Genomic DNA, 15542 nt, shown 5'->3' with positions numbered 1-15542 from the left:
ACCACGGATGTCCTGGGGACCCCTGAAAGTAGCTGAGGGTGTGTTTTTGGAAATGTGCCCTCTGCTCCACAGGGCTCCAAAAAAGTCTGCTGTATCCCAGGAGCAAGGAACTCCATCCGCTCCCAACACCCAGTCATAATACGCAAGGCGAGGAAGTTGAGAGTGAAGAGTTTGAGCCCGTTCACACGTTCACAGGCTGGCCTGCTTCCGTTCATCACAGTCCCCAAGAGCCCGAAAGGCTCTTTCCTCAGCGCAACGCTGGAGCCCAGGACCGAATTACCAGCCACGTTTCTATCCCAGGACCAATATAAGTTCTTCCTCCACGTGGTTTGCTTTCTGTGAATTCACCTCCCAAAATACACCCTTCGTCCCATTTTTTTCTTCTGCTATCGAAATATTTCAAGATGCAAGCCTGTCTCCGCAGCACTGACAGATCTTCGACGCAACCCCCACCATATGTCATGAAGAGCTGCCTTCGGTGATCAAAATACTTACGGCTTATGCTTAGCTCTCTAGTGGTCTGGTCAAATTAAAACGACCGTATGGTTTTAATTGTGGCTGGTCAGAAGGTTATTTCTTTGCCACATCTCTTAAAGGTAGTCTTAGTTATACTCGGATGTCAATGCCCTCCTAAGGTCAGGCCTTGCTTTGAAAGCATCACCTGCATGATCACTTAAGTTAATTTATTCATTAGATTATATATGCATACATACATATAAATGATGCCAGGCATGGATCTGAGCAATTTACAGCTTACAACTTAAATTGCACATTTAATCATCTACGGGGTACCCACAATTATCCATGCTTTGCATTTGAGGAAAGGAGGCACAAAGAAGTTAAGTGACTTGGCTGGTGTAAGGTCATCTGGCTTGGGAAGGGTTGGAGCAGGAATTTGAACCCAGACAACTTCGCCTCGAGTCTACTCATAACAAGGAATTCTTATCAAGCAAAAACTCATAACCATTTTTATTTTTTTATGTGTATTTATCTATTTTGAGAGCGAGCAAGAACAAGGGAGGGGCAGAGAGAGAGGGAGAGAGAATGCCAAGCAGACTCCACGCTGTCAGCCCAGAGCCCGACATGGGCCCAATCTCATGAACTGTGAGATCATGACCTCAGGCAAAATCAAGAGTCAGACTCTTGGTTCACTGAGCCACCCAGGCACCCTAACCCTTCACCACTTTTAGAGTTTAACTGCCATTTCTAGGACCGTGGGGTCTGAGAAGCGCTCAGCATTTTCAACTGTAGTAGCACATTGCCAATTACAGTGTTAGCTTCTTACACAGCTCTTGAGGAGATGGAGGGGAACCTTTACTTATTGATTAAAAAAAAAAATGGAGCCATGTTTTATTTTTATTATGGCAAAACTGAAGTTAAAAAAAGTTAAACTAGGGGCGCCTGGGTGGCTCAGTCGGTTAAGCGTCCGACTTTGGCTCAGGTCATGATCTCCAGGTCCGTGATTTCGAGCCCCGCGTCGGGCTCTGTGCAGACAGCTCAGAGCCTGGAGCCTGTTTCAGATTCTGTGTCTCCCTCTTTCTCTGACCCTCCCTCGTTCATGCTCTGTCTCTCTCTGTCTCACAAATAAATAAACGTTAAAAAAAAATTTTTTTTAAAAAGTTAAACTAGAAAATAGAGGCTCTGCTATTGATATATTACAAAATCTAAATTCTCATAGCTATATTATACGTGTCAGGATGTAATTTTATGGGTCTAAATAAGTTTATTTAGAGAAAATCTATGTTGTACAACCATAGTTATTCTTTATTCCTTTGGCTCCTGTTACAAACAATAATATCTACGATAGAAACAGTATTTTTCTTTTAAAACTTTTATTGCTCTTGGCTCAAGGTCAAAACTCTTCAGAGATTTAACCTAAGTCATGTCTTTTTTATGGGATAACGTTCTCATGTATTTTGGGAAGACTTTAATTCGTATCAATGAAGGCCATTAAATGGCATGTTTTAGGCTCCACGGAGAGTGAATCCTTCTTAATACCTGTTAGGTGAAGAGTTTTCATTTCCAATAAAGTTACTTAACTACTTATTTTGTACATCTGAGAGTTTCTTTAAATGTAGCTATGAGATCCACAGAGGACTCTAAAACTTTTATATTTATCCAGTTTCTAGTTATGTCTAAAACTCACCTAATCTGTTTCCTAAGATAAAACCCTCCTAGTACAAAATGAAACTGATGCAAAATGGAAAAAAACATAGTTTTGTATGTATATATTTATACACATATAATAATAATAATGTATAAATATATATATTTCCATAGCAAAAGTTTGGTTTTTTTCTCATTCGAATCACAAAGGTAATATAATTAAAGGAATTTTGAAACATAAAGAAAATATAGACATTGGTCTACTTCCTTACAGTGATTTCTGTATGAGTTTGGATTTATATATATATGTATAAGCATAGCACATTTATAATTTTGTATCCTGCTATTTTTACATAGCATATGTCAGCCATGTTACTGTATATGCTTCACAAACCTCATTTTTGCCTGTTGCTTGAGTGTCATACTTATTTAGCTATTTCCTAAAGTTAGGCTATGCACAATATATTCCATTTTTAGCATTAGAAATGATGCTGCTCTGAATGCCATTCTGTATTTAGGGTCATTTCCTTAGGATAGATTCTTAGGAATTAGAGAACTTAAAGATAATAATATTTTGAAACCCTTCATACACATGTCCAAATTACTTTCTAAGATGATTTTAACAATGTACATTGTCTGATAATTTCCTGCCTTTGTTTGATGTGTGTGTGTGTGTGTGTGTGTGTGTGTGTGTGTGTGTGTGTGTGTGGCTTCGCTTGTGCATCCTGGGAGAACATGATATTGACCAGATCTGGTGTTGCATACAGGAAAGAGCTTGGATCTCCAGTCAATGTCCTGTCTCTACAACTAACTGGCTGTGTGAATCTGTGCAACTAACTTGCCATTATGCTCTTTGTGAAATAGGGAGATTGGACCAGACCAGGCACATTCACTTATTTATAAACCTTTGTTGAGTGCTCTTGGGAGTTCCTTTTGCTAAAGAGATTAGAAAACATGGATGCAGAAAATCCCTTCTCAGGACATTACATCCTACTGGGGGACAAATATGTGGAGGAAGAATCACATGAGATTTAGGAGTAGGAACTACAGAGCAGCTCTTCCCATGTTCCAGTCCGACTTAATAGTTGCACAACTTGAGTACTGAAAGCTCTCTTAGCTCAGTTATGAAATGGGGATGATAATACGTGTCATGAGACAGATTAAATGAGGCAATGGTTAATGTGCCCGGCACAATACGTGCTCACCAATTGTTAGGACCATTGTTTTCTGTTTCATTGCTGTTGTGATTCTAATCTATTTTGTAGGTTTCAAGTGGTGGGGAGCATATTGCAGAGGGATGGCTTCACAAAAGAATATCATGTGTCCAGAGAATGGGTCCCAGGTTCTGAGCATTGACAAAATGTGGGAAGCAGTAAGAGGCACGGTCTCCGAGCAGGGTCAGAGTCACGGGCCACATCTAAGATGCTTTCTGGTCCTAATAGGCTATTGTGGTCACTTCACAGAAGTGGAATGGACCTCCCACCCAAAATTTGGTTTGGTGTTGAAATTGATGATGCCACACGCCCGTCAAGAAGATACGAAAAGTATAATTACTCACTTAATGAGGTTCCCTAGGGCGAGCAGGACAGACCTTCCAGCTGGTTTGAAGAGGGCTAGAGACAGCTACAAGGTACAACTTTAGGCCGGTTAGGGGGAGATTTGTGTTGGTTTTGACTTCCCACTGGCATCGAGGGAGGGGGCCTGCAGGCCTTCTGATTGACCTGAAAGCTGTCAGCAGTCAAATACCAAAAATGAAGTCAGACTCTTTATTACATGGGCCATGGTTTTATGGTGAACAGAGGAAATCTCAGTGGCTTTCTTCTCTTCTTACAAGGGAAAACAGTCTCTCTCGACCCCACCTCTCGCCACCCCTTCCTGCTGCTGTTCCCCTGGCTCTCCATGCACCCCCGTACCGGCTCCACACCACCCCAAATGTGCTCCTCCCATGCTCTCTCAAAGTTTCTGCGATCAGGCTTCCCCTCTCCACTCCTTGGAAACTGCTCCTGTCAAGGTGACCTCTCACTCTCATGGTGCTAAATCCTTTGGTCCTTTCTTAGTCCCCATCATACCCGACCTCTCAACAGCATTAGATACAACTGATCCTCTCTTCAGTCAGCTTCCAGAATATCAAATTTGCCTTCTCTTTCGCTTTGGTCAGTTTCCTTCTGAATTTCCTGACCCCATAATAGTTGGAGTGCCCCGGGGCTCAGTCCACGAGCCTCTGCTCTTCTGTGAGACTCCCTTACTATGAATCCATTGCCCCATGATAACTCCCAGGGGTGTATCCCCAGCATCTGTCTCTCCCTGGAGCTCCAGGTTTCCATGTCTAGCTGCCTCCTCCATGTTAAACACCCCCAATGGAGTTCCTGACGTTCTCCGTCACTTTTCCCCCTTTTGTCATCTTCTTCCTCTCATTCGATGGAAACTCTATCTATGTAGTTAGTCGGGTCCCAAACTGTGTCATCATCCTGGAGGCCTCTTTTTCTCTTGCACCTCACACCTGGCCTGTCCCTTCATCCTGGGAACTCCGCGTTGACAAGCTGTCGAGAATCTGACCGCCGATCACCACCTCCACCACTCATACCCGCGTCCGATCCGCTGTCTTCCCTTCACCTGCATTTCCACAGTAGCCTCCTAACTGGTCTCCCTGTTACCACCTTCGCCCTCCTATGGTCCTCAACGCAGCAGGCGGAGCAACGCTGGGTAAACATCACTGAGATCACAGCACAAAGCCACTCAAAGCCCTGCGGTGGCTGCTCGCATCCCTCCGAGTAAAGACGGGAGTCCTTTGCGGTGTCACCTTTTCAGTGAAGCCTCTCCTGACTATCCTGTTTTGAATTGCGCCCTCTATCTCTAGCCTGTATTCTCACTTTGCTTTTCTTCCTAACACTTCTTCCCTTCCAGAACAGTATATAATGTATTTATTAGTTCTGTTTGTGTCTGCTCTCCATGAGAACGGAGACCTTTGTCAGTTGTTCAGTACTCTAACCCACTGATGTTAAACAGGGCCTGATATATAATTGGTGTCTAATAACTCTTTGCTGAGGGAAGAGAAGGGAAGGGAAGGGAAGGGAAGGGAAGGGAAGGGAAGGGAAGGGAAGGGAAGGGAAGGGAGGAGGGAGGAAGAGAAGGAGGGAAGGGAGGAGAGAAGTGTCTGTATCACCACACACACTCTGACATTCAATCTGAGAAGGAGCTACAGGGTCATATACTTGGCATAAGGCTGGCCAACCCACAACTATGAGGACCAGTAGTGGAATTTGAAAATCCCAGTCACCGCTCACCCAGGAGACCAGAAATAAACTTCGATTCGTATTCGGAATTTGCAGGCATCCGTGTTTCAGAACTGCTGGGTTCAGAAATACCCCCAGGAGCTCTATCGGGGCAGCATGAGCTGCACAGCTGTGAATGGCGTCAGAAACTATTTTGTTTGGGTGATTGTTCTCTGTAAAAGCTCAGTAGGGGATTTGAGATATTTTTTGTGTGAAACTGTGGAAAAGCCACTTCATCGGAATCGTCATCGTTTGCAACATAGGAGCGTTCGCATGCAGAAAATAGCGGGTCAGTTTGATTTTTTCTTTCGATAAAGGCGTGCCTTACGCCAATTGCTTACCAAAGAACCTGGTGGAAAAGTAGCTTGAGGCTCTGTTTGGCGCGTTCTGCTCTGCAAATTGCCATACTGTAGTGTGACAAGAAAATATAATTCAGCAAACCTATAGTTTCTGGCAGGGTTCTCAGGGTCAGCTTCCGTGAGCGGCAATGGCAGTGAAAGGGTAAGAGAGAAACACACCAGGGTTCTCCTCTTCAGTTGGGTGCCGTAAGCCAGAAATTGAGCATCTCTGACTTTTGTGGTAAAACCCACGAGTCAATCACTTTGAGCACCTACTTCTCCGGCCAGAACCGGGAAGGCACACGACAGCAAGGAAATACAAAGAAAAGGAAATGGCTATGGAATATGAGAAAAGAAAGAAAATAGCAGCTGAGAATTTCACAATAGTGGCTTCTCCCTTAAAATGGGCACTGTTTCCCTGGGTCTTAGTTGTACAAAAGGTTACCTAAAATATTCGAAAGCCGTGCTAAGGCACTCGATTCCACAAATGCTCCGCTCTCTCAAAAATAACCCTGCCGGCCTTTCTTAAACTTGGCATTTGAGAAACCTAAGGGTTTTGAAGTTCTTGTTTAAGCGAATGGATTACTACACTCCGATGCACAACTTTCTTTTTCCCCCTTTCAAGAACCGCACACAAAAACAAAGCAACGACAACTGCATGGTGAAATGTGTGAGAGGCTTCACATAAGCTGGAAATTCTGTCTCGCAGAGTACCTCCTGTGTCCACATCTAAGGAGCCCGTGAGACACATCAGCACTTAGGCACACTTGTTGACCTCAGCCTCAATAAAGCAGCTGGAGAAATAGTATGGGAAGGACGGTGATTATACCATTACACGCCCACTCAACCCAAGAAGTATCCAACTATTTGTTTTCCTCCCAGTAAGGTGCTTTGGTCCATTTTAGAGCCCACACGGGTCCTTCCGTTTGGGGTGAACGTTGGCTGCTGCGCGTAAAGGGCAATGAGTCGTAAAAGAGGCAGGGAGACCAGTCCTTCGGCCCTTTGTGTCTCTCGTATTGAGAGTGGCCATCTGTCCCCGGAGAACAATTGGAGTGGCAGCTGGGTATGTTGTGCCATCAGAAATAAAACCCTCTTCTTCTCGGACCACAGCGCAGCAGGCTTGGAGGTCGCCAGGAGTTTTAGGAGTCGGCCAGGGGAGCTGGTGGTACCTGATATTTTCAGTGGACTCCGATAGAGCCAGGATCCTGCCTCTCTGATGAGGGCCTGGTCAGGAGGGACGGCAGGGTGCCCCCACCCGCCCTCTCTCGTTTCTTTAGCAGTCATGGGGATGGGTTTGCAGTTCCCTCATATCCCTGGGTTGTCTTCTTCCTCTTTCAGGGCTGAAAACCACAAGCAGAGGATACAGCAAACACAGGGCAGTTCTGAGGGGGAGCAAGGAAGATTCATCTGGCCTAGTAGTTTTCAGAGTTCATGGGATCAGTTAGGCTGGGCTCAGTGGCATTAAGAAAAGAAAACCGGCCCTTTGGTTATCATTCAATAATTGGGGCTACTCTTCACTTAGAATTTCTGGTTTTTTCACTGACCAACAGGAATAGAGAGGCACATCTAGGATGCCCCAGCAAAAACCATATTGCCTACCTCTTATCCACTAGTCCCATATATGTACATACATATGCATGTGTGTGTGTGTGTGTGTGTGTGTGTGTATGCATGTATATATTTTTTTCATTTCAAGCTGACTGAATGCCTGCGGCATCCTAGCTGAGTGTCTCTGGGCGGGACTTCATGTTTTGTGGCTTTGAAGAAATACCGCGCAGTCCAGACGCATCACCCCACTCCAGAACCCTGGACATGTGTGTGGGAAGTGAACTGAGGGTCTAAGAAAAATACGAGAACGCGCTGACTCTTGTAAAACTTGTAAGTCGTTTTAACGGAAGGCAAGAAAAGTAGAAAGATGCAAAAAAAAAAAAAAAATGAGTATTTACTTTTCATGCAACAAAACTCTCATGGGTGCCAAGCTAGGGTTGGTGTCCTGCTAATCCCTCGAGATGCGTTATTAGAGCTGCAGGGAGTGCGCCATTTTAAAAGTTTTTAAAGAGGTCCCTGGGAGCAGAGAGGAGAAAGGAGTCCTTGTGTCAGTGAGCAGTTAGCCACCGCTGTGGATCCACTAGAACCAAAGGGTCAGGGATTCCCATGGAAGGAAAGCCAAGACACTGGCTTCTCTTCCCCTGGACGTTGCCTGTTAGGACCTCAGTTTCCTTAACTGTCAGATGACGATAATGACACCCACTCCACCTTCCTCGTAGAGGAAAGATACCACATCATACAATGTACCCCACAAATATGTGATGCTACTTTTAATTTTATGCTCGTGCCAAGCCTGGTTGTGTCCCTTAAGGCCTGATCCTGCAGGGTCTCCCTGTTTCCGGGGCCCCATCTTGTGACACCAGAAGCCCGATGACTTGGTCAAAAGGAAACCTAAAGAGCATGGCACCTGGATTTTATTTATGTGCTCGTTAATTTATTTATTCATTCATTCATTCATTCATTGCATACAAGCAGAGGAGGAGCAGAGGGAGCAGGAGAGAGAGAGAGAATCTTAAGCAGGGTCCACGCCCAGCGCTGGTTGGGGCCAGGCGACTCAGGGCTCTGTCTCACACACCATGAGATCAAGACCTGAGCCGAAATCAAGAGTCCGACGCTGAACCAACTGAGCCACCCAGGTGCCCTGACCCCTGGATTTTATGTCAAAGACTCGCAGAAGTAAAATGACTAGGTAGACCGACAGTGATGTGGCCCTCTGACATCAAGATATTTTATAGCCATGGACATTCATTCATTCATCCAGTAAAATTTACTAAGAGCCTACTTTGTGCCAGGGGCGAAGTATGGCCCGGGGGTCTTATTTGTGATGAAAGCACACGCAGCTCCTGATGTCATAAAGCTAGTCTTCTAGCAGGGGTCATGGATAATAATTTTAAAAGCATACTAATAGCTTATGGTTATGACTTCTCAAGGTGACACGAGGAAAGGGATCGGAGGCAAGGCTGGAAAGGTGGCAGGACCGGACGCGGGCCCCTGTAGGTCATGGTATGGATTTTTGCTTTTAGCTTAAAAATCCATGGAGGTTTTAAGTAGCACAGTGGGAGGTGGGGGCGGGGTGGCATAGAAACATGATCACACTTTGTGTTTGAAAAGGTATTGATTCCTTTGCAGGAGGGGAGGGTGTTCACTAAGCATTTACCGCGTGGATATCTCCATCTTCTCTAACCATCCCCTGGGTTGAAGCACTTGGGATTAGTGCCTCGGCTTTCCATGCCGGGAGCGTTTTAGAATCCCCTGGAGGATTTTTTAAAATCCAGGTCCATCCCCAGAAATCTGGATTTAATTGGTCAGAGATGGAATTGGAACATGGCTTTTGTTTCTTTGTTTGTTCCCAGGTGACTCTAAGTATCTTCAAGGTTGAGACCTTGGAGACCACTCCAAGGTTCAGTGGAAAGCACAAAATGGGTCCTCAAAGTGTGGTCCCAACATCAGCATCACCTGGGAGTCTGTTAGAGATGCAGATTCTTAGGCCTGATCTCCCATTGATGGAGTCAGAAATGCTGAGGCTAGGGCCCAACAGTCTGTGTTTTAACAAGCCTTCTGAGGGTTCTGAGGTTGACCCCAGGGTAAGAAGCACTAAACGGTAGAGGGGTCACAGGCGAGAGAACCCAGAGCCTGGATCTGATTCTAGATCTAGCTGTAGAGAAGCCCTGTGATGGGATGGGAGCGAAGGGCACACAAATCATTAAACTTCTCTGACCCTCAGTTTCTCACCTGTGAAAAGAGCAGGCAGGATTGGACGAGCCCAAAGGTGGTCTATGATGTTAAGGATTTATTATCTGGGCACACTAAACCCAAGAAAGTTTTTATAAGGTACTTTTACAAAATCTATATATTTTTTTCCTTTTTTTCAAGTTTTATTTAAATTCTAATTAGTTAACGTATAGGATAAAATTGGTTTCAGGTGTAGAATTGAGTGATTCATCACTTACATACGTACAACACCCAATGCTCATCACAAGTGCCCTCCTTAATACCCTGCAAAATCTGTCTTTCTATATAATGGCAGTAGAATGTAGTCATTGTAGGAAACTCAAAAAGTGCAGAAAAGAAGAAAGAAGAAAGTAAATGTCCTTTAAAATATCTTCACCCAGAGATGACGGTTTCTTTCCTCCAACAGTAAGGTATGCTGGAGATATTCTGGTGTGTTTTCTTCGGATATTCTCCGTGAATGTACTTAAAAAAGTGAGAGTCATACTAAATATGTTTCAAGAGGCTACTTCTTACCCAACTATTATCTCAGGAGCGTATCCCTTCATCATTAACAGTTATTTTAATCATCTTTGTTAGTGCCTACGTGATAGTCCATTACATGTTTTTACACTATAATTTAACCTCTCCCTATCGCGTGTGTAAGCCTTTTCTCATTGCTTGATACTATTGTTATGATGAATATCTATCTCTTTACCTATGTATCTTTTCTACTTAATTCTTGGTCTGAAGACCTTCTTAAGAGAATCCTGGAAATACAATCGTCGGATCAATACACATGAGACATTTGATACGTTGCCAACTTTCCCCCCAGACTCGAGCTACTTCACGCAGACATAGCCAAGTATCAGAGAGCTCTCCTCACGACCCCCTCGCCAGCCTTAATAGTATTGATTTTCATTTCCTATACCTCCACGAGGCAACAGCTGCCTATAGCTGCAGGGTAGTGTTTGCATCAGGGGCAGAGGTCAGGCTTTCTCGCTCCCTAAGGGGGACTCAGACTCCAGGGACAGAGAAGTGAGAGAGGCCCCAGGAACCTAAGAGCTGGGGCTGGAAGAGTGAAGAGAGATTCTCCAGGAATGGATGGTGACATTTTCAATGAACCCTCCTAAAAACGCAGAGTGGACTTTACTTGAAGTCTGTGGAAGAATTGCAGATTGGTGAGAAATCACCTTTTCTAGAAATTGGTACTAAAGGAGGCAAAATGTCATGGTCCCCAGAGGTGGGCTTGCCTGAGCCAAGGTGGAGAGGGGCTATTGGGTGGATGAATTCTGAGGTCCCATCTGGGTTTATGATGCTAGGTGACTAAAGTCAGCACAGAGGGAAGGGTCTGCCTCTTTCTCCCACCATCTTTCTCTCCTGGGCACTTTACATGCACACAAGCACCCCAGTGGGTTTCGTTTTCCCACGTCTTCCTGCCCACCGACCCACCATTGCCCCCCTCTCTTCATCTGACACCCTTCCAACTGCCTTCTTGTTACCTGATTCTTTCTTGGCTTTGGGATCCAAACCATAGAAAAAAGGACAGTGAGAGGCCATAAAAAATAGAATCCCAACCCTTATTTATAAAAAGGGAAAAAGGAAGTGGTAAGCTTATTTCACTATTTATTTATAGTCCCACCTACTTCCAAAAGTATCTTAAGTAGTGCCTGCTTTGGAAGAAGTCTCAGGGAAAACAACATTCTCCTCTGTAAAAACCAGACCAGGGAACACCAGGCCTGGGAGTTGCTAATGGTTAACAAGGGAGATGAGAGTAATTTTGGCATTTAACCCCTGGATGTTTTTAAATGTGGGCATTATTTGAATGAGGCTGTTTAGAGGGTGATTAAAAGCATAGATTGATTATTTACCCAAAACAACTGAAAATAGGTGTTCAAGCAGAAACTTATTAGCAGCATTATTTACAAACAGCCAAAAGGTGAAAATAACCCACCTCATCAACAAAATGTATTATATCCACACAATGGATTGTTATTCAGCAAAAGTCAGTGAAGTATTGACACATGCTCTGATACAGATGAACCTTGAAAACATTTTCCTAAGTGAAGGAAGCCAGACACAAAAGGCCACATATCGCATGATTCCATGTATATTAAATGTTCAGAAAAGGTAAATCCATAGAGATGGAAAGCAGATTGTGGTGACCAGGGGCCTGAGGAAGAGGGGAACGGTGAGGGACCGCTTAATGGGTGTGGAGTCTCATGCTGGATGATGGAATGTTCTGGAACTAGATAGTGGTAATGATTGCTGAATATTGTGAATGTACTTAATGCCACTGAATTGCTGAATTGTACACTTTAAAATGGCTAAAATGGTAAATTTTGTTATGTGTATCGAATCACGATAAAAAATAAACATATTCTTAGCAAAAAAAAAAAAAAAAAAAAAAAAAAGCCCAGACCTAGTTAGCTGTGCCTGGGTTCTAATCCCAGCTGCCCAGTTCCTCTCTGTAAAGTGGGGATAACTATAACAGTACCTACCTCATAAATCTTAAATGAGTCAAGCTACATGAAGTACATACGTGCCACATGGGAAGCGTACTGTAAATATTTGTGTTATTAACCTAACCCAGCTATTGTCCACTGGGGGCAGTGCTGCCTCAGAGGAAAACTTGGCAATGTCTGGAAAGATGGTTGATCACCACCGTTGGGCGTTCTGGTGGCATCTGTGAGTAGAGGCAAGGGGTGCCACTCACCGTCCTATGATGCACAGGACAGCCTCCCCCAACAGAGGATTATCTGGTCCCAAGTGTCAGTGGTTCCAAGGTGGAGAATCCCTGATTTAAACAGAGCATGCGGGGAAATGTGCTCCCTCCAACGGACGTGTGGCTAAAAATAGGTCAGACAGAAATTTTGGTTCGAAAGGACTGCCCGCCAAAGTGCGACGTGCCCACCATGTATAGAGAACATGTATCAGTCACTGTGGGGGATGTAAAAGAGGCCAAGGCACCGTCCTAGAGATACTTGGGTGAAGAAAAGCTCTGTGTGATGGAATTATCTGAGAGGGAAGTTTTACCAAGAGATGTTTGTAATCATTTTTCCTGTAGTAGATGGGTGATCTGGGGTCATCCACCCTACGCACAATAATGCTCACTCAAATGCCAGCATTTCTGGTTCCTTGTAAAGATGCATCTTAAGTGACCAGTGTGTGCAGCTCCTTCACGCATCTGAATGGGTCTTATGTTTGGGTAAATTGTATGGAACAAAGATCTGAAAAACAAATCACTGTCACGAATAGAAATCAAAATTTCTTGTTGGAAGGGCACAGACACGAGAAAGTATCAAATTTCCTAATATTCAACCGCCATATCCCAAAAGGAGAAAGGAGACCCGTTTTCCCACTTTCCATTTAAAGAGGTGTCTTATCAGATTCTAAAACCGTATCCCCGTATAATTAGCCTAGTGTAGGTCACAGACTCAGTTCTTACACAGAACGGCTCACCGTCTAAAGGTCCCTGTGGACCTGCCAGCAGTGAAGACTTGGGGAAGGACCCTTGTTCCTTCTGTCTTTTTTGCCTTTAGGCTAAGGATTACAAGCCTCTCAAAGATCTGCCCTGCCTTCACGCAATCCCTGTGGATGGCAGATGTCCTTTCCAGGGGGGCAATGGGAAGGAGGAGTCTGGTGGGGCCCATCAGGAAGGCAGATCCCTGGAGGTTCAGGTCCTTGGAAGCTACTGCATGGTGATGGGGGATCATAGGTACATCTTGGCAACTTACAGTCACTGCCTACCATGGCAAGGAATTATATTAGATACTCTTGACGGTGAATTTGACATAGAACGTGTCACAGTGACTTCTCAATAGGGCAAGGACAGGTATAAAGCACTCTAATGTAAGACAGAAAGGGACGACGTGCAAGAAGGAAAATGTGGGGGAAACCCTATGGGATCTCAGAGGAGCGTGTTGGCTTCTGGTGGGGAGTTTGGAGAAGCCCTTTTCGGAGAGGGCGGCATGTGGGTGAGAATGCAAATGTTTTGGGGCACCTGGACTTGTAAAATGATACCGCAGTATGCTAAAGAACGGAGCCGGCCACCCAGGTGAGTGTGTCAGAGAGAGACTTTGTAGGATTTGTGGAGGGGAGTGGAGAGAAAGGCGTGAGCTGGGTAGATGGAGATGAGCTTGTGAAAAACCCCCCATGCCCCAACACCATGAGGCCGCGGAGAGTCACTGACACTTTCTGAACAGGTATAAATGGACTAGGAAGACGACTATACAGCTGGGTGTGAGGTGTGCTGCAGAGAGAGCGTGGGGCAAGAAGGGGAAGAGGGGGCAGGCTTGGCCAATCGTTTAGAGCAGGACACGATGGCAGGATGTGGCACCACATCGGCTCCCTTGGGCACCAGGACTGGGTGTTCGGGAACCCAGGTGCTGGACACAGATACTCTGGGCTCTAGTCCCGGGCTGTGCCCCATAAGCCAAGGGCACGTCCTCAGGCAAATCGCTTCACCTCTCGGTGCCTCAATCTCTTCATCCAAAAACATGGGAAGAGAAGTCTTGTTTGTCATACACAAGAGCTGCACAGTAAATGAGTAAGGGCGTCTAATACGTTCTGAATATTGTCTGGCCCAATAATGATATCGTGCTCAGTGGTTCAACATAAAGTTGGCTCTTGTAATCCCTGAAGGTAACAAGGGTGACCTGGAAGGATGCCCTTCTGAACCAAGGTGGAATGACGGTCGTTGTCAGGAATAAAGAATTACACGGGAAAACACTGACCTTGCATGCTTCTTCACAAGGCTGCTTGGAGGGGCTGGGGTGTGGGGCCATGTGTCAGTAGAAGACAGGATGGCTTCCGTGGACTGTATATCTACATGACGGTCCAGCCCTCTGCACTCTCCTTGCGCCCTCGTTCCAACAGCATTGATTTTACCGTCAGGCATCGGCTGCATTAACTTTTGTCAGCAGATCAGGAGTACTCCCAAGACACAATGATTTCCTCACTGCTCTAGTGGAGAGACCCGGGACTAAAAACTTTAGTCCCTTAGTGAGACCATCAAACAGATGAAGCTTGAAAACCCATCGGGAGCATCAGGCTTAGGCCCTAAAAGAATGAACATTGAAGGGGTTATAGTTCAAATAAAAGCGACTTTGATGTTTAGGTTTGAATGAAGGAATAGTGACTTGTCTGCATGCGTGCGGAGATGGGGGGGGGGAAGAGAGACAGGAGGGTGCCTTGGAGCAAGACACCCTACCTTTTATGCTGAAACTCTGGTTGTAGATGGAACTCTGTGCCGAAGTGCTATGCTTTTTCTGTGACCCATTCACTTTTTAGACTGTTCTAATTCAGTGCACACAGAAGAATAAAAATTAAGCTTCAAGTGCTAGGGCAGATTTTTTTTTCTAAAGAGAGGCAGGCTTTATCCCTATAAGATTAAACAATCATCAGGGTTTAAAAGGTTTAATCCGCCGGCGTTCAGCCCAGGATGGGGCTCAGAGCCCCCAGAATAATTGGATACAGCGTCGGGCTTTGAACATCAGAACTAGTTGTGTGTGTGTGTGTGTGTGTGTGTGTGTGTGTGTGTGTGTGTGTGTGAGAAAGAGAGAGAGAGAGGGAGGGAGGGAGGGAGAGAAATGTGCAAGCAAGCACGAGAGGTCTCTCCCGTGACAGGAGGAATAAAGCTGCCTGCCCCTGCCTCCTCCATTGAGCCCTCAGTGGCGACAGGATACAGCTTCTGGGGACTGCTGTGCTCATGAATGTGTGCTATTGTTCCAGGCACACGTCGGCCTCAAGAAATAGCACAAAACAGCCCCGTCCTTATTCAGATGCAGAACCCCCTTCATCACTCAAACCAGCCTTTCCAGGTCACATGCCGGAGGCCTCTGCAGACAGGACGCAGCTGCCTCAAATCTGCTGCCTAACATTAGCCGCGGTTCAAAAAACCTGACGGCTCTGAGCTTCACGGGGGAAACTAGAAAGATGTGGGGTCCAGGCGCTAGGTTGTCCGAGGAACTGTGGCTGGAGAATGAGAAAAAATGTGCTGTGGTTCGGAAGCCTAAGCAAGGCAGGAAACGCCAGGAGCTGTTGGCCGTGGCCTTGGGGGTGAAGGTGG

General features: G+C 45.4%; 1 protein-coding gene across 5 annotated transcripts in view; it reads left to right on the top strand.

The window, feature by feature from the left end:
- The window catches only part of CHN2 (chimerin 2), a 300090-nt gene that overhangs the window by 249910 nt on the left and 34638 nt on the right, over positions 1-15542 (top strand). Inside the window, exon 1 of one of the 5 annotated variants that reach the window (XM_027075184.2) lies at positions 8251-8767. The exons of 3 other annotated variants lie outside the window; for them this stretch is intronic. In XM_027075184.2, the coding sequence (XP_026930985.1) occupies positions 8765-8767 (3 nt within the window). In that variant the 5' untranslated portion in view covers positions 8251-8764. Of the gene's footprint in view, positions 1-8250; positions 8768-15042; positions 15539-15542 lie in introns of those variants that run through there. One more of the 5 variants, XM_053218274.1, reaches the window with a different exon arrangement.

The sequence above is a fragment of the Acinonyx jubatus genome, chromosome A2 (genome assembly GCF_027475565.1).
Source record: "Acinonyx jubatus isolate Ajub_Pintada_27869175 chromosome A2, VMU_Ajub_asm_v1.0, whole genome shotgun sequence".
Taxonomy (NCBI): domain Eukaryota; kingdom Metazoa; phylum Chordata; class Mammalia; order Carnivora; family Felidae; genus Acinonyx; species Acinonyx jubatus.
The sequence above is the reverse complement of the archived record's forward strand: the minus strand, read 5'-3'. Positions and strand labels throughout refer to the sequence as shown.